Source organism: Protobothrops mucrosquamatus, unplaced genomic scaffold, assembly GCF_001527695.2.
Source record: "Protobothrops mucrosquamatus isolate PMUCROS unplaced genomic scaffold, P.Mucros_1.0 scaffold49, whole genome shotgun sequence".
Taxonomy (NCBI): domain Eukaryota; kingdom Metazoa; phylum Chordata; class Lepidosauria; order Squamata; family Viperidae; genus Protobothrops; species Protobothrops mucrosquamatus.
In genome coordinates this window covers 633,522-653,439 of record NW_015386431.1, presented here as the reverse complement: position 1 = coordinate 653,439, position 19,918 = coordinate 633,522, and the positions used below count along the sequence as shown (strand labels likewise).

The 19,918-nt window shown below is 36.7% G+C and overlaps 1 protein-coding gene across 1 annotated transcript; it reads left to right on the top strand.

The window, feature by feature from the left end:
* The first annotated feature begins 989 nt into the window (after positions 1 to 989).
* RAB21 (RAB21, member RAS oncogene family) lies at positions 990 to 13,656 on the top strand. The gene is made up of 7 exons (XM_015811787.1): positions 990 to 1,368; positions 5,528 to 5,587; positions 5,700 to 5,807; positions 6,651 to 6,714; positions 7,484 to 7,538; positions 8,690 to 8,778; positions 11,869 to 13,656. Exons 1-7 carry the CDS (start codon positions 1,192 to 1,194, stop codon positions 12,006 to 12,008), a joined length of 693 nt encoding a protein of 230 aa, XP_015667273.1. The 5' UTR covers positions 990 to 1,191; the 3' UTR covers positions 12,009 to 13,656.
* The last annotated feature ends 6,262 nt before the right edge of the window (positions 13,657 to 19,918 follow it).

The following is a 19,918-nucleotide window of genomic DNA, read 5'->3' as shown; positions in this document are numbered from 1 at the left end:
CCACCAGTTGGCCCAGCCCAAGGGAGGTAAGGCACCCGCCGGAAAAGGGGGAAAAAATGGCGGACAAAAAAAATGGCGGACAGCCTTGCTTGGCGACCCCCATGAAATGGTTGATCGACCCCAAATGGGGTCCCGACCCACAGGTTGAGAACCACTGCTCTAAATGAATTATCAATGGAAGATAATCTGCATCTTATCAGCAACTGTTTGTAAATGGGTACTTATAAATCAGCACTAATTTCTTCCGTTTTACTTCCTTGGGCTTCACTCTTGCTCCCCGTTCGCTGTTCCCGAGTCTATGCGCACGCAGTCGTTTAGATAATTTAACTACGTTTATTAGCCTTGAAGAGACCCAAAAGTTCTTCATGGAGTTATAGAAATTTTGTTTTGCAGCAAACCGAAAAGATACAGTACGCATTACTCAAACCTGCAAATTCTCTGCAGGCTTACCAAGACCAGAAGCAAATGTCATGGAAACAAAGTCCTGTAGACTTTCTTTCCAAGTATGAATACAAAAAGATCACGGGTGCGGAAAAGCATAGCCTTCCTCCCCCCCTCTTCGCTTTTCTCTCGTTAGAACTCCTGAGCATGAAACATTGCTTAAGAAGACCAGTTTAACAACTGTCAATCTTCTCCTCTACCGCCGATAGCAAACTCAGCAACTACCGTAGTCCCAACGCCTGCCCCATAGAAAAAGACGAAACTGACATAGGCCCCGCGGCCCTATCGCGTCCACTTAACAGATCTCACGTTACCTACGTCATCTCCGCCCGGCCTCCTTTAGGGAATCTGTTCCTCCTCTCCCTCTTAGTTTTTCGGGCGGCGCTTCGGAATGCCGAAACATCAGCAGCCAACGGCGTGTCGCGTGACCATCCGTCGAATGACGTAGGAGGAAGAAGACGCCATTAGAAAGGAGGCTGAGCGAGACGCCTCGGTGCGGGAGGAGGGTGGCTCGGGATTTTTTCTCTCTCCTCTCTCTCTCTTCCCTCCCCCCCCACCTGTCGTCTCTCCTTCTCTGGTTTGCTTCCCCCTCGCAGTCTTCTTCCGCGCGGCCTCTTCTCCTTTTTTTCTCCCCGCTCGCTCCCCTTTTACGGTTATCTTGGACTCTGCTCAGCGCCCCGTATCAAAGCGGAGCGGGGTTCGGCGGTTTGCCGATGTGAGGCCGCGGGAGCGGCGGTCACTTCGCTGCGGATGGCGACGGCAGCGGCCACTTCTGGCGCGGGAGGCGCTGCCGCCGCCGCTGCTGCTGGCGGGCGAAGTTTCTCCTTCAAGGTGGTCCTGCTCGGGGAAGGCTGCGTGGGAAAGACTTCTCTGGTACTCCGTTACTGTGAGAACAAGTTCAATGACAAGCATATCACCACTCTGCAGGTAGGCCCGGGAGGCAGCAGAAGGCCGCTCGCCTGTTTCGGCAGGGGTGAAATTCGGCTTCCTTCTTAAGATGGGCTTGTTTCTCCTATCGCACTGAGTCCTTCTGAGGAGGGGGCGAGGTTGGGCCCCCGAGCTGTTTTTTTTTTTCACCTAACCTGAACAGCGAGAGAATGAAGCTCTTCGAGGTTTCCAGCCCGGACCGCGCACTCTTTAGAAAAGTAGCCATTAATGTTTATCAAATCCACCTTTTATTGGAGAGAAATAAAAATGATTGTGTCAGACAACATGGAAAGACAAAAGAGGTAGTACCGTAGAAGAGCTGAAAAAAATAGGTACCATCTGTTCTAGTTTAGAAATGCTGTAGTAAACTGGCTCTGCTATTTCTCTGGAATTTGAACACATTGGGTATTTTAATGTATGCATGAACCGAAGCTCACTCAATGTACTGTTTTTCATTCCTAGTATTAAGTTTCATAAATATATCCCTGTGAATCGTTTTACTACTGTAGAAGCCCAAACTTGAGAAGGACAATATCATTAAAATAATTGTCCCATAGAGTTTTGCGAACTGATCTTTCTGAAACTATATAATTCTGGAATTAAGATAGAAATGATAGGTATTGAGAACAGAACTAAAATGAAGTGGCTATGTGGCCTTCTTGCTGTGCAGAAATACAGTATTCAGTGCAATAGCAGGAAATAATAAAATGTTATGGTAATTGCAGAAATCTCTAGGCAGCTTGATTTATTATAATTTTTTTTCTTTCAAGAATTTCACATGATCATCAGAATTCTGAATGAAAATAATTCTTGATTTATTATAATTTTTTTCTTTCAAGAATTTCACATGATTATCAGATGTTCTGAATGAAAATAATTCTCATACCCTCTTTTTTTAAAAAAGTTTATCCATTTACCTTCCGCTGACCTCTTTACGAATTAGTTAATAAATATTTGATTTATATATAGTAAAATCTTGAATGGTTCGGTAATTTGAAACTCTTGTTGCTACAGTTCATTTGCTTTGCACATACTCTTTAGAGAATAGTGATGGAACATGTTGTCAGATCCAGTGTTCAGTCACATGCAGAGCTGAAATAGACTCTGAATAATTCAGATTATAGAAGGATATATTTGTAATGATGTCTGTCCAAGGATACAAATAAGACCACTGTTTAAAGCAGACAAGTCAAACTCGCGACGTCACATGACGTCGCGTAACGTATCAGAGCTTTTTCGCCGTTGCCGGCAATGGAGTGGGCGTGGCTCCGATATGATGAAACCGGCCCACGGGCCGGCAGTTTTACACCCCTGGTTTAAAGGAAGCTTAATAAGTAAACTTGATTAAGATTAACTTCCACTTTCAGCTATTAGGATCCATGTGATTCTTCAAAGTAATAGACTTCTTCCATACCAAAATTCTGTGTTCTGTCTAAATGTCTGTTTAAGATGGCATTAAGGATAATTATACTGAATTTATGAATTGTAGCATTGCTGATCTTTTTGCTTTGTAAAACAAACATGCAAGAGAGAATATATTCCATCTTTGCAAGCCAAGCAATTATTTTCTTCTACAGTACAGAAAAACACTATTCCCATTATACTGTTCATTGATAAATCACAAGTTTATTTTCTTACTAGTATATATAGAATATCAGTACTTTTTTAATACAAGGTTTAGACAAATCATCTAGACTTGTTAGGTGGATTCTTGGGATTTCCCTTTTATCACTATTAGTTCAGTGAATAAAAAATTTGTGCACTTGGATGTTAAGATTGTTCTCTCTTGCAAATGACCACTATAATGGGAAGCATTGCAAACTAGCAGTCTGCAACTAAGAATTAGGTACTGGAAGGCAATCCATGCTGGATATGATAGTTAAGGACTTTTTTCAAAATTAAGTGTCAGTTCACAATTGCTAATTGTAACTTCCTCTAAAGATTACATTTGTTGTTATTCAACTCTTTAACATCCTGCTCTTTCTCAAAGAAGCCCCAGGAGACTTACATAATTCTTTGTTTCCATTCCATACCAGTTTTATTGCAACACTCCTATAAGACAAGTTATGTCTTAAAGCAGTCAATTCTATTGTTTTTTTTAAAAAAACTACTGCAGTATAATCTGAAATGCAGTTTCCTACAATTCTGTAAATCTAAATTGTTTCATACAGTGATTCATTAACCTGCTATGAAATTTGTTATGCAGATAGTGTTCAACTTACAACAGTTCATTTAGTGACTGTTCGAAGTTACAATGGCACTGTACAAATGACTGTTTTTCACACTTATAACTCTTGCAGCATCCCTATGGTCACATGATTAAAATTCAGATGTTTGACAACTGGTTCATGTTCATGATGGTTGTGATCAGCTTTTGTGACTTTCTGACAAGCAAAGTCAATAGGGAAGCCAGATTCACCTAACAGCAGTGTTGCTAACTTAACAACTGCAGTGATTCACTTAACAACTGGCAAGAAAGGTTGTAAAATAGGGCAAAATTCACCTAACTGTTTCACTTAGCAATAGAAATTTGGGGCTCATTTGTGATTATAAACTGAGGACTACCTATAATATGCTTAATGTAAATTGAGAATAAATAAATGAAAGGACCACTTTGATAAGATTCAATGTACTGGTGATTGAAACAAAGTTCATTTCTTAGATTTAACATGTTATTTTACATTCTTTGAAGTGCCATCTAGAACATATTACAACAGATTTCTCTGAGTTGCTTTATTATAAACTGAAAACAGATAAAAAGTACATCTTTATTCATTTAAATGCCTCAGACCAATGCTGGGTTGCAAGCATTTGTCTTCTGGTGTTAAAGCAAGAAAAGAGAACAGGAGGTTGGTAGATCTCATAATTAAATGTTTTTCAAACAGTCATTAACTTAACAGTGTTACGTGTCTGTTATCTGCCATTCATTTTATTGTTGGTTTGACATCAGTGTTGGGAAAGACAGTGAGGTCTCATCATTGAGGAAATATCTTCATTCATGCTCCTTTCTGAAATAATATGAACCTTATCTTAATACTTTGTCCCAAATCAGGCGATTGTCTGATTAAATTGGATTTAATTAGGCAGCCAGTTTTTATATCTTACAAAATCTGGTTCAGAATGTTAAACTAATGAAACATTTTCCAATTCTAAAATATTAACAGTTTATTCAAAGTTTGCTTTATTAATGCATAAACATGTATTTTGTATACATTAATGTGTTAAACTATATATTTTGCTGAATATAAAAATTTACTTGGATCATCAGCTGACTCAAGGTAGTATATCAAACCAGTTAAAACACAATGTAACAATAAAAGAACCAAAAATAATATGGTTGAGTTTACAGTGGGAATAAAAATATAAAGAAGCATCTGCCCATTTATGATATGCAGAACTTTAGATATGATCTCCAAAATGTTATTTCGAATAGAAACAGCAACACCTTAAAGCAACTGCATCTTTTTGTGAGACTGGGAGCTTGAAGGCAATTGTGCAATATTAGAAAAGGGTGAGATGCTTTAAGGTGCTGCAGGTAGTGTTTTACTTGTTTTCTTCATACTTCAAGGCATTTTTTGGAGTTTGAGTCCAATATGCAGCACAATCCTGTTCTTCACTGAAAGAAAGGTTTTATTCACTAGCCTTTATTCTTTTCCGTTATCTAAAATAAGTACAAAATAGAGTTTGCAACACCATTACATGCATCACAGACAACAATAACTCTTTCGAGTGTTGAAATTTCTTGAAATGTTTCTCTGAACTAGTCAATAATTTTGCAAAAAACAGAAAATTTAATTGTCTACTTATTAATATTGTTCATCCTAGACCTTCATTTCAAATGGCATTTTATGTAAATAACATTGTGCAAAGTGAAGAAAAGAAATAAAAAGTCATTAGTCAAAACTATAATATTGAAATAAATTGAAGGAATTGATAAATCTTATCAATTAAGAGGAAAATATAAGTAACTAGTTTAACACCATTCAAATCTTTTTTTTTTTATTCTTGCAAAACATATATTAGTTCTATTTTCATATGTTAGTTAAAAGGATCTCAGGTGCTTGTTTTGTTTTCATATTTACAAAACTCATTGAAATATATTATTTGTATGAATTGGTGAAATCTGGGTATTAATTTTATGGGTGTTTTTCCACTTCAGGCATCTTTTCTAACCAAGAAGCTAAATATTGGAGGAAAGAGAGTAAACCTTGCAATATGGGTAAGTGGTATAATCATGTTGCTATGATACTGCATTTAAATATCAAACTTTACTTAGCAAAATAATTTACTTTGAATAGATTAAATGAGATCAGTATTTTTGTATCATGCAGGACACAGCTGGACAAGAAAGGTTTCATGCACTAGGTCCTATTTATTACAGAGACTCTAATGGAGCTATTTTAGTTTATGATATAACAGATGAAGATTCTTTTCAAAAGGTAACTACACCATTTCCCTGTAACAAATAAGCACACAGCAAGTACATTTTTTTCCAAATTAAATTTCACTCTTATATTTTAGAAATAATCTGGTAGATAAACTTATCTTATTATACTGTGGACTTGGGTTGAATAAAAAGTGGTATCTAAATGGGCTTATACCCTGAAGGAATAGCATTAACTAGTGAAATAGTGCTCCTGGATTTCACTGCATGATTCTGAATGCAGTGCTGAAGGTTGCTGTCAACGCTGCTAATATTGAATATTCTTGTTTTGACAAAATATGCAGAACTGTCTGGTACTTTTAGAGTTAATTCAGAGGAGAAGGGGAGAGGAGAGAAAAGCTTGGAAGGGAAGTGAATCTTTGCCCTCCAGGTTAATTGGAAGATGTGAATCATGACCCCAAAATAGGGGAGGGGAAATGCCTGGAATGTTATGTGCAAAGGAAGGGATATTCAGATTTTGGCATTCTCCATGCCGTGCTGACACTCCGTAACACTAATAAAGGCTTTTTAGGTTAAAAAATGCCTGAAAGTTCTTTGAAGTGTTTCATTAATCAGACACATGACAGTTGCATTGGAGAAAAGGTGCAAAGGAAATCCCATTTTATAAATAAAGTAGGCCTATGTGTCGATAATTGATCTTTTTAATGTACAATCCAGAAGTAAGTTCCATTAAATTAAATTCAGTAGGATTTACTTTCAAGAAAGCAGTTAACAGGATTGCAGTTTCTGTGAAGACAATGAAAAAAGACTGGGATTTCTTACTAGAAAATTTTAAAATAACTTTTTAAAAAACTTAAAAATTATAATATTGAAATAAATTTTCTTGTCACTTTCATAGGTAAAAAACTGGGTAAAGGAATTAAGAAAAATGTTGGGAAATGAAATTTGCCTATGCATAGTTGGTAAGATTTGGGTTTTTACATCTTATTAAATGACTAAGAAATCTTGTTCAATTTTAGTGGAATTTTGCATTTAGGTGATTGCATAAAACCTATAATTGTTTTTTTAAAACCCTTTTAATTTTGGTACTGGTTGGCTTCAGTAAGAAAAATAATATTTGAGGATTGTAAAAGTAAAAAGAAGGAAAAAATAGAAAGCAGAATGCCAGTAGCAAGAATGTGAGAAAGTTTTCTTGAGAAATTTCTGAATGTGTTTTAATTCTTATTAGAGTCCATGTAGTTCTAGACAAGATAATATAAAGTTAATATAAAACTGCTTTAGAAACAAGATCAGAACTATACAAATTACTTGCCATTTTGGGAAGTGCTTTGGGATCTCAAATTAAGTTTAGCTGCAACTTATCTGTTTGAAATAACCACCGCTTCCAATGTAATTACACAAGTAAACATGTTTTTTAGAGATTAGCCAAAGATTTCAGGATGGACCAGGATTCTATCATGCGCTTTAATATTTTCATGGTAAAGAATTACAAAAAATGTCTGAGCGTGTTGCTCTGTATTCTTGCTGCTTAATTCATAGTCTTGACAATGTGAAGTTGACTTTGATAATTAATTCTGGTTACCTGAATGGATATAGATGTAGAAAAGTAAATGCCGCTCATACCTAGAAACAATGAAGACTAGAAGTCAGTTAGAAAGATATTGTTGATGTTGAGTAGATTGTATCTTTCTGATTTATTTTGGATATTAAGGAAATCTGAATTCTTGACAGGTAACAAGATAGATTTGGAGAAGGAAAGACATGTGTCTATTCAAGAAGCAGAATCGTAAGTTTTTGACTGTTAATTTCAATACTACATTAAAGATGCCATCACTTATATAGAGCATACAGGTAATCTTCATTTAGCAACTGCTTGGACAGCAACTGATTGCAGTTGCAACAATCTCTTTCACATGTGCATCATACACAATCAGTAACCTGTTGCCCCGTGCCTGAAAGCACATGTCTTTCACTGTATATTTCCCATTGAGTGCCTGCTGACTGTCTTATAGTCCCTTCCTCACCAAAGAATATAAATACAAGCATCAGTTCTGCTAATTACACCAGCGCTAGAGTGACTATTCAAAAGGATCCCAGAGTGGGTGAAAAGGCTATAAGAATCGTCTTTTGTCCAGGTTCTTCATGAGTTGAGTTCTGGAAATCTTCCCCACTGTTCGGCCTTATCTGGCTGTTTGTGCTTGTATCCTTCGGACAATAGATGCATCTCGCTTATTTTGGCCATGTCATGTGGGGAAATTCATTTATGTTAGGAACAGTTAGCAGTAAAAAGGAAGTCAATCCAAAGAACAGGATGGCTGGACACCATCAAAGCTGACACCAGTCAGAGCATAGAACAATTCAAAGTAGTGCAAGATTGGCAGATGTAGGGAAACCTGGCTCATAGAATTGCCAAGATTTGGACATAACTGAATGGATAACATCATCAACAACATCATTATTATTCTCTTCCTCCTTCTGACACTGTAAAGCAAAGGAGAGGAAAGTGAAGTAAACTTGTAAGGCCAATCGTGGTCATGTGATTTTTCACTTAGTGACTGCTTTGCTTAACAATGAGTTGCCAGTCCCAATTATGTTTGCTAAATTAGGATTGCCTGTATACACATTTAAATTAGGAAGTATTAAAACATTCTATGCAATTAGTGTAACTTAAAATCTACCTTTTCTGCCTCAATTCTGCTGTCACTTAATGTTATTTTCCTAGCTAATTTTAAATTGTCTGTTTCCAGATCCAAATATTTTATTACGATCAATGACCAGATGTAACTATGATTCAGTCACGATATTACAGGGAGGAAAAGGCAATGGGATATTTTTTCTGTGCGTTAAATGTATTCAAATTTACACGGTCTGTATAATTTGCTTATAACATAGAAAATGCATGCAATTTTCAGTCACAAGATAAGTTTTTTCTTGCAGATATGCAGAATCAGTGGGAGCAAAACACTATCATACATCTGCCAAACAGAACAAAGGAATAGAAGAACTCTTTCTTGATCTGTGTAAACGTAGGTTTGTCTAACATATGGGTTGATGTTTCTGTTATGAAAGCTAATGCCTCCTCAATGATGAGCTATTGTTTTATAGCCAGTTTCATTTGCACTAGATTTAAGCTATGTAAGACAATTTGCATTATGAATTTCTAATTTTTTATTTAACATTCTTAACATAAACAATTAACAAAACAATCTTTAAACTTAAGGAAAAAAATTAATAGAAACCAAAACTCAAAAGAGAAAAAATAAAAAAGAAACAACATCCAAACTAAGAACGAAAAGAAAAAAAATTACCTTATATTTTATACTTAACAATAGTCACTCATTACTAATAAATGCACTATTGTAAATACACTACAAAACATTATCATAAAATATCACAAACTCTCTGCCATAGTAAACACATATTGTTACATTCTTTGGTTAGTAAAAAATATTGCCTTTTCCAAACAGACAGATCACACATTTCTGACAACCAATCCTTAACATTTGGAATAATACCACATTTCCAGTTTGCCAATAAGATACTTTTGGCCATTTCCCATTCTTGATATAACCATAATTCCTGATCATCAATCAAATTCCAAAGCCTTGGTATGTAGTTCAACATCACACTCACCTTTAACATTTAAAAATTTTCCCTACCTATACATTATCCCAATAAGATACCAAATTATCACATGACCATGTGATATAGAACAGCAGTTTTTCATATTAAAATTATGTAATTTTAGTTAAGCACAATAGTGCAGAATCTCCTGTCCACATTAGTATTCTGACATCACACAGTGGTTATTATGCAGCTCTGAATATGTTCAAATATATTGGGATGTCATTGAATGTTAACATGATATTACTATTTAAAATTGAGCTACAGCACTTATAAACTATTTAACTTAAAATACACACACACACACACACACACACACACACACACACAGAATATTTTAAGGACATAGATAAATAGTTCCTTGCTTAACTGTTGAATATTTCTATCTTCAGCAAAATGCATGTGCATTGTTAAGATTTTGAAGGTACTGTATATTAATATCATTGGTAATGCTATTTTGACTTACTAAGTATTTCATACAGAATTATAAAATAATGTAGCTAAGTTTTTTAGACCAGAACAATGTATAGAGGGAGCTACTGTGTTTCCCTGAAAATAAGACCCTGTTTTATATTTTTTTTGCCTCCAGAAGAGGCACCGGGTCTTATTTCTGGGGGGTGTCTTTTCCACAGTCTCATCTCGCGATGGCGGCACCAGCCAGCCAGCCCATTTCTTCTGCAGCCGAAGGAAATGCCTCGAGCTGAGAATGGAGCTCCGGATTGATGCGCGTGGCGTCCTTTGGCCTGCATTTCACCATCAGAGGCCTTCCGGAAAGGCCTCTGCAGCTGAGAACCGAGCTATGGATTGAATCTAGTTCGGTTCTCGGCTGTAGAGGCCTTTCCGGAAAGCCTCTGATGGCAAAATACAGGCTGGGGGGAGCCGCAGAAGGAGTGGGCCGGCAAGGAGAGGCAGGTGTCAACGGTAAGTGGGTGCGGGGCATGTGGGGCAGCTCCACCCCCCCTCCACCCCCCCAGCTTGATTTTTAGGCATGTGCCTCGCCCGAAAACTAGGGCTTATTTTTGGGGTAGGGCTTATATTAGGCCCACCCCCCAAAAAATCAAGCTAGGGCTTATTTTCGGGGTAGGGCTTTCAGGGGAACACGGTAGTATTTTGTTTTGCAACCTGTCATCATTTTGTTTACTATTTCTGCTCCTGTATTTAAGTCAGTTAAGTCAGTTAGGTTTGGTAGCTACTAAGGGAGGTACTTAGGGGCTTATCAGTAGTTGGAGGTATTCCAATGTCTGTTCCTGTTCAAGATTATATTTATAGGATTAATGATCTCATCCCAGTGGCATAATTTTCCTATTTTTGTCTTTGTTTTCTGCAGTAATACAGGATAAGGAGGATAGTAGATTGAGCAGTAATTGTGAGAAAGACAATTGTAGATCAGAAATGGCACTGCTTAGTAAAGCTCATAATTTGTAGCATGAAGCCATGCTTCCAGTAGTATGTACTTTGATTCCTGGCTGCTAGATCCATCCTGGAACATGTGTTGGATAATATAGAGAGAGGCAGGAATCGCAGGTCTGCTAAAAGATGAACAAATAATATAAGCCTAACTTGCTAAATTGGTGCTTGGCAAGTGTGATATTCTTTAAGATATAGCCTCTTAATTCCATACGAGAAGAAGGTGATCCAATTTCTGTTTATTTCTACTGAAAGGTTAAACTTAATGCCTGATATATAAAAATAAGACAGAAAAAAAATACATATGACAGTAACGTGGGGCTTCAAAATACAGTTCTACAGAAGTTAAATCTTGTTAAATAATTGGATGAATGTGCATATAAGTTCACATCTTAAAAGTGTTATAACTGACAGGTAGCCTTTGTTACAACAAGCATTTCAAAAGAATGGCAAGGATGAAATGCTGGCAATGCTGATATTTAAATTATAATACAGTTTATGGACTAGAAGGAAAAGGATTTCCTTCTGATCTCCTTCCAGATTCCTGGATTGAAGTCATAATCATAGGTCCTGCAGTTGTTCGTTCTTATTTTGCAATAACCATATAGGAAGGTTGTGCCAGGGAAATTGAAGACTACTGCTTATTACGAATACCGTGCATGCAATTTATTAGCCGCATCAGAGTTCAAGAATACAGAAAAATGGTAGTACCTGTCAGCTAATGGGCTGCTGTAGAATAATCTGGGATGGTAATAACTGAAATAGAATGATTACAATCTGAAAAGTGATAAGCTCTCTGTAACAGTGACATATTCAAATTGATTTGGATAATTATCTTTGCTATCGTATTTGATTCTTTGGAGACAATTTGTCTCTAGTTTTAGTTGTTCAGTAATACACATGGGTTTCAGATAATATTGGGTATTTAAAATTAGGTTCTGTTTGTAAATTAACTTATAAGTAGTAGGTGTATTTAAATAATTTTTTAAAAAACCTGCATATGTTACATTTGTATAAAATACGATTTGCTTTTTTGTTCAATGATTAGAAATTCTCTAATCTAATACAATATTTTTGTATTGTAGGAATGATAGAAACTGCGCAAGTTGATGAGAGAGCACGAGGCAATGGTTCTAGTCAATCAGGAGTTGCAAGGCGGGGAGTACAAATAATTGATGATGAGCCAGCGGCTCAGAGTAGTGGAGGTTGCTGCTCCTCTGGATAATTGTACAAGAGACTGTGCTCCTTGCCCTTTAGTGAAGACTGCCACATTCAGAGTCTCATTCTTTATCAGCGGAGAATTGGAATTAACAGTATTTAAAATCACTTGTAACAATTCAATTCAATACCATTAAGTGCTAAACTAGCAGAGCCAGAGAATTGGCATTTTCTACAATGATTAACAAAGCAAACCAATGGCCTTTTTACATATTTCTTTAATAATGAATAATATTGCATGTGAGAAAGACTTATGGCTTCATTTATATTTTAAATGAGATCATTATTTAATAACTTATACACCTTATTGGAATTAGACATTTTTTGCAGCCCTTTGTATTTTGTGGTAGATCAAGTTGTATTTCTTCACAATTGCAAATCCATTTCTTTTTAATTAGCAGATACCTGGATACTATTTTTGCAGGGGTACCATTGATATATAACTGCTTGACTACTTTGATATATTCATCCTGTACTCCATGCTGGTAAAATAAATGGTAAATCACACATTAAGTATTTTATCTGCTTTTATAAGTGCAGGTGCAGAAATATGTACACAAGTCTTGTCAGTAATTGCGAGGTGAAAAATGGTGGAAAGATACAAGTTCTATTACTTACTGCTGACTTTCTCTTTGTTAGATTATGATAATTATTTTTCATTGCTCTAAACTTTACATACGTTTCTGAATATTTTTCTAGCAATTATTGATCTATAACACTCTTAAGTCCAAAAAATCTAGTTGGAATGTTGTGAACTGTTAACGTTTATTTTTACTAATACAGGTTTGACATGGATACAATACTGCTTATAACACACAGAAATTATAACTGTGAATTGGCCTTTTCTATTTGATCATCTCTAAGAAAGACCTGCTCATAAAACTTCATTTGTCTTTATATTCTTGCTTCCTTATATATAGTGTTAAAAAGGGAAATTAAAATAATTTAGCTGCAACACATAAAAATCCATTAAAAATGGATAGGAATTATTAAACTTCAATCAGCTTTGTTTAAATCCACCTTTTGAGAGCTTCCAGTTATCAAGTATGTCTAAGGTATTTCCCCCCCCCAAAAAAAATAGAAATACAGATAACGTACTTGAAAGTGTTTTTGTTTCAAAATTACATTATGTAAAAATATGATATTGTTGAGTTCCTAAAGGAAATTCCACATGGTTATATGATAAATGAGAGTATTTTAGCATGGAATATACATGGTTTTGCTTTTAGAAATTTTATTGTTTGATTCTAATTTCACTTCAGATGGCTTGAATTTTCAGTACTATGATGAATATAATGAATATGCAAGCTCAAACACAGAACACTGCAAATTGGATACACATCCCATAAGGGTCACCTTCCAGATACTGACACAGAACCTTTAAGAGTGGCGTTTTAGAAGACACTGCATGCATTTATAATACTATTAAAGTTGATGTATGAAAATCAGTGGAAGTCAACAGGAGGAAATTAACTGTCACACATGGCCATAAACTGGGTAATATATACGTTATACTCTGTACCTTAACCCCGACTGAAACTAAATTAAATGATTTGTTAAAATACATATGTTCAAGTAGCTTGGTTACTGTGACTTCCATCATGTGCAGCTGTAAGCTACCCTATATTCATTAAATATTCATATTTAGTATCTTCTTTTTACAGCTATTTGTCTGAACTGTGTTTGATATAGACAGTTATGCGTATCTGTTCAAAGGCAAAAATGATACCTCTGCTGATTTTAGAAAAGGTTTCATCTTTCATCTTCATTACTCTAAAAACAATCCTTGGTTTTTGCCCTTTTTTTCTCCTTCTCGTCTGATATGCTCTTGGAATGTGCCTTGGTGCATCATTGTAAAATACAAATAGGGCATTGGATGATTTAGAGCAGGGCTTTTCAATTGGTGGTACGTGTACCACGGGTGGTACTTTGGCACCTGGCAGGTGGTACGTGACCTAGACAAGTGTAGTGGGGGGATGAGCTGAAGTGATGGCAGTGCCGCACAGGCTTGGGAGAGAGTCAGCTGGGGCTCTGCTGAGGGCCCAGGATCAGCGCATGTGGCTCCAGCTGATCAGTGCTTCTGGCGGCCTCAGGTGGCGGGCAGCCACACACAGTCTTCGGGTGGAGAGTCAGCTGGAGCTGTGGTGTTGCTGGGGCTCTGCTGAGGGTCCTGGATTGGTGCACGCAGCTGCAGCTGATTGGCGCTTCTGGCAGCCTCTGCTATCACAGGGAGCAGCAGACAGCCCTTGGGGTGAGAGTCAGCTGAGCTGCTGGGGCTTGGCAGAGGCCCCAGGATTGGTGCACACAGCTCCATTGAGCAGCGATGTGTGCAACGGCCAGCCGGGGAGTGGATGACTGCATGGGGGAGTAAGACGGGTAGCGACCAACGCTGGAGCTCTCCCTGAGCCCCAGAGAGTGGCGCACCCAGAAGAGAAGAGGAAGGGGGGAGAGAGGAGAGGATATAAAAGGAGGTTTTGGCAGGAGAGGAAGAGAAAAAAAGATGGGGAAAGAGAGAGAGAAGAAGAGAGGCTTCTGTGAGACAGGCAGAGGGATCAAATGAAGAAGTAGAGGCTGTGGAAAGAGCCCAGCAGACAGTAAGGAGAAAGGGAGAGGGAGAAGAGAGGCTTCTGTGAGACAAGCAGTGAGGAGAGAGAGAGAGAGAGAGGAGAGGCTTCTGTGAGACAAGAGGAGGGATCAAGTGAAGGAGCAGAGGCTGTGGAAGGAGCCCAGGATGCAGTGAGGAGAAAGAGGGACAGAGGAAGAATGGCCAACCAGTCACCTGACCACCAAGGTAGTGATGCATATTAATAAATATGGATAAATTCGTCATTCGTTTGTCAGTGCAAAGGGAAAGTGATTCAGCAAAGGAACCACCGCCGAAATTAAAACCGGTACTTTTTTCCTTTTTTTCTTTTGGCCATCAAGTTTTGACACCCTGCTAAGCACTGATGGTACTTGAATATTGTCATGTCCTAAAAGTGATACAATCTGAAAAGGTTGAAAAGCACTGATTTAGAGAGCACCCACTTACAAAATTCTTTAGTAAGTGAGCAGGATATTGCTGAAGTTTGAGGGGCGTTCCATATTAAAATTGATACCCTTATTCTAGTCAGGAACATAATTTATGTAATGAAAATAGTCTGGTTGTACTTTTAAGTTGCTTAATTCATATTCCTCCTGATTTTATACATGTAATAATGTTTTTCTATTAAAAACACTTTATAGAAAGCTTTATAGAAATTGAGAGACAAAAAGTGAAAATGGGCATTTTCCCAATTAATATTTGTAAGGAGGTAGATACTGCTTACCAGTAGAAGCAAGCTGCAAGTTGACTTCTTAGAATCTTACCGTGGAATCATCTTTGAAAATTAATCTACTTTGCACTCATGACATAATTGCATGTTTTTTATTTATTCAATTTCTATTTCATAGTGGCCATTTACACGTGTTTGAAATATATAACTTTTTTAAGGATATGATTCTCTTTTTACCTTTAAATTCATGGTCCCTTATTTATGTTTCTGATATATGTGTAAGTTGGAAGACTAATGGAAGTATTTTGTATATTAGTAAACAGATTTTACTGGTATGTTAACTTTATCAATGTTTTCATAATTTGTGTAGTGGATGCTGTAGTCTTGAAACAGAAAATACACCCTCAGGATATAGTAAAAATCATTTATCTAAAAGTAGGTAAATATAACTTCAGATGAACAACAACACAACATGTTACACCATGTCATCTATTTAACAAAAAGAAAGCCAAAATGAAGAGGGCATATGTGAAAAGCTAAGTGCACCTTATGATTGCAGAACCACTTTTAGCAGCAATAACTTGAAGTAATTTTTTTCTGTATGTCTCTCACATCTTTGTGGAGGAATTTTGGCCCAATCTTCTTTACAACATTGCTACAGTTCATTGAAATTTGTAGGCATTTGTTTATGCATAGCTCTCTTGAGGTTCCACCACAGCATTTCAATCAGGTTGAGGTCTGGACTTTGAGTCATTGCAACACATTGATTCTTTTCCTTTTAGGCTATTTTGTTGTAGATTTGCTGGTATGCTTGGAATCATTGTCCTGCTGCATGACCCAATGTCAGCCAAGTTTTAGCTGTCAGGCAGATGGCCTCACATTTGACTCTAGAATACTTTGGTATACAGAGGATTTCATGGTCGACTCAATAACCATGAGGTGCCCAGATCTTGTGACTGCAAAACAAGTCCAAATCATCAACCCTCCACCACTGTGCTTGACAGTTGGTATGAGATGTTTGTGCTGATATGTTGTGTTTGGTTTTTGCCAAACGTGGCATTGTGCATTATGGTCAAATATCACATTGGTCTCATCTGTTTAAAGGACAGTGTTCCAGAGGTCTTGTGATTTGTTCAGATGCAGCTTTGCAAAACTAAGCCCTGCTGTCATGTTCTTTTTAGAGAGAGGAGGCTTTCTCCTGGCAACCCTTCCAAACAAATAATACTTGTTTAGTCTTTTTCTAATTGTACTGTCATGAACTTCAACATTTAACATGCTAACTGAGGCCTGTAGAGTCAGGTGTAACTTATTTTTTGCAGTTTCTCTGTGCATTGCACAGTTTGATCTTGGGGTGAATTTGCTGGGACATTCACTCCTGGGAAGATTGGCAACTCTCATGAATGTTTTCCACTTGTGAATAATCTTCCTCACTGTAGAATGATGGACTTTAAATTGCTTGGAAATGGCCTTATAACCCTTCCCAGATGGATAAGCAGCAACAATTGCTTCTCTAATATTGCTGCTGTCTTTCTTATTTGGCATTGTATTAACCCACACCACAATGCTGGAGATCAGCAAACTCCTAAAAGTTTGGGTTTTATAGACGTAGTCGCACTTGCTGATGATCAGTTGATCAAGGGCACTTGATTAGCAACACGTGGCTGCTACATAGTTTCTTCATATCTATGGAAGCAGTAAGGTTGCACTCAATTTTTCACACATGGCTTTTCCAGTCTGGCTTTCTTTTTGTAAAATAAATTATGATATGGTGTAATATGTCATACGTTGTTGTTCATCTGAGGTTGTATTTATCTACTTTTAAGAGCTGCTAAGTACCAGACGATTTTCACTATGTTCTGATATATAAAATCATAGAACTCCAAGAGGGTATACTTTTTTTCACATGACTATTATGGAATATTTTTGAAGTAAGTTCAATTCATTTATTCAAAGAATGTATTTCCAAGAACCAGAAAACACTAAGAATTATAATTCTTCACGTAAACTATGGAAGAGAGTAGTTAAGAGACCAGGGTAGAATGACTTACTATCACTGTTCTTTAACAGATTGTGGTTCATGAGTAATAGAAAACTGCCACTTCTACCTTCCAGCATCTGTGACCAAAGTTCGTTATTTTGTTCCATGTAACAGTCCTAATACAGGTAGCCCTCAATTTATTATCGTAATTGAGTCTGGAATTAGATTTGCAAGTAATTGTGGTTGTTAAATGGGTCACCGTTTGACCAGACCTGATTTTACATTTTTTTGTGGCCGGTAAGCAACCATTAAATGAACCATTATATCCAAGGAGCAAAATCTGGAAACTGGCAAAAAAAGTAAAATATGGTCATGTGAATGGGGCATTGGCTGTAAAGGTGAGCCAATTGTCAAGTGCCCAAAGTGCAATCATGTGACCATGGTAGAGTAGGTGGCCATCATAACTTCAAAATCGGATCATAAATACCTTTCATGAGCCTTTCCTAACTTCAAAGGGTCACACCTTTCGGTGTAAGTCAAGAACTGCCTGTAAAAATTTGCTTTTAAAGTATTAGTCCATAATGCAGAACTGCTAGTTGGTCCAATACAGTTTTAGATATTTTAGTTACTAATCCATTATTGGGAACAATGTTTGTATAATATTGAGCACATTTTAAAAACAGTGAAACATTCAATTTGTTTAAGATAAGCTTCATTTCATGAGTAATTTTAGTTAGATTATCAACCTTCTTAATAAAAAAGATGGATGGATGGATAGATATATAGATGTATAGTATATACCATTCTTGCCCCAGCTCCTGCCTACCTAGCAGTTCAAAAGCATGCAAATGTGAGTTGATAAATAGATACCACTTTGTTGCGAAGGTAACAGTGTTCTGTGCACTTTGGTGTATAGACATGTTGGCCACTGAAGCATCTTCGGACAACGCTGGTTCTCTCAGTTAAGAAACAGATGAGTACCACCTCCTAGAGTTGGACATTTAATTGTATAGTTAGGTTATTATGATTGAGTGTGAATTTCATTGTCGCTTATTCATTAAGTCACTACATTTATTCAGTATACTGTACCAACAAAATACACATTTTATTTCCAAAATGTTTTTGGAACACAGACATATCCTTCAGGCATTTATTGAAAATAAGAATAAAGAGTAGGCACCATAAGCACGCTTTTGCTTTCTTGCCCCCCAATCCTCCAAGACAATGGCAGAGAGTATTCCTAACAGTAAGTAGGAAATAAATTCATAATTAATAGGTGTGCCACACCTCAGGAGCTATTTTGTAACACTATCCATGGAATGTCAACTTTTCAAAAGTACCTACAGATCTGAAAGTTAGATGATCACGGGAGTAAAATATTTTTGATGGAACTGAAGATCATGCTAAGCAAAACCAAACATATTATATTATGGAACAGCATGTTCTATCAGTTCAGCTGCTATAATAGCCTTTCAGTGATCTTATTTTATATATTTTTATTTTACTGCCAAAATAAAGGAAAAATGCACTTCCTAAACAGAGTAACTTCATTCATATCAGAAAACCCAACAATTCACATTTTGATTTAGCAAGAGAAAATTAGATTCAAAATCAGTCAACAATAAACTTAAGCAAGGTGGCCTATAAATCTATTAACAGATGCATTGTTAATTCATTATAGAAGGAAGACTGTTAGCCTATGGTGTCAAAAATCGGACTGGTTGCATTTTTTCAGGTTTAAAATGTATAGATTTTCATGACCTAGAGCTTACCTTGATGCATGAAGTAGCTAAACTGATGTAGAACTTAAATTGGGATGAGGTGGTAGAATGGAGAGGAAAATACTGTAAGTTATGAAGATGCAAGTTAATGTGAAACATATCAAATACTTCAGTGAATAGTAATATGTCAACCACTCCTTTTGTTTGTTCAGATTGCGAATGGTTGAAATCTGATGTATGCGAGTTCAGGAGTCTCAACTGTGCTGCTGACTTTTCTGAAGCAGGCTTATACATCCATAGAATAGTTTTATGGTGAGCTTTTTTGAATATAGATCAAATCTATGGATGATGGTGAGGTGGAAGTTGCTGAGATTTTAATGGAATTTTATGAAATATTCTTTTCCATGGGTTCAGATGATGAATATGTTAATAAATCTAAAATAATGAAGGGTTTAAGGAATAAGAGTTGATAAAAAGTTCACCATTGTCCTGTTGATTTTCAGGAATAAATTTCCACTAAAGGTAAAGTAGTTATGGTTGAGTATAGAATTACACAATCTGGTGGCAATTTGTATGCCCTTAGGAATTTTTCTTTCATCAGATTGCATATGTCTTTCTCATAGGTTATTGCAGGATCTGAGGATAGAAATTGTTAGAATTTGATGTTAGTTGCTTCTTGGCTTCCTGACATAATACACCTTGCTCATAAAGAATGCTGTCCCTCTTTTGTCAAGTTGTTTCTTTATGATATTGTTATTCCTGAGGCTTTAGAAATATAGTGTAACTACCCACACAATGAGATCATAGATCCAATTTGATTCCCAGCAACCATTAAATAACTGACCATAAAAATAGAATGGAACAGCGCTGGTTCTCAAACCACTCAAAAACAGTCTATATTGGACAATGACATTGCAGTTTTTCAAGTCTGGATAGAGATCTATATTTGCATACAGACAACCAT

Excerpts from the sequence above, each read along its gene's own strand:
- RAB21 (XM_015811787.1), top strand. The coding sequence starts at position 1,192 with ATGGCGACGGCAGCGGCCACTTCTGGCGCGGGAGGCGCTGCCGCCGCC. Across the intron at positions 5,588-5,699 it reads GAGTAAACCTTGCAATATGG|GACACAGCTGGACAAGAAAG; the intron begins GTAAGTGGTATA and ends TGTATCATGCAG. Across the intron at positions 5,808-6,650 it reads ATGAAGATTCTTTTCAAAAG|GTAAAAAACTGGGTAAAGGA; the intron begins GTAACTACACCA and ends TCACTTTCATAG.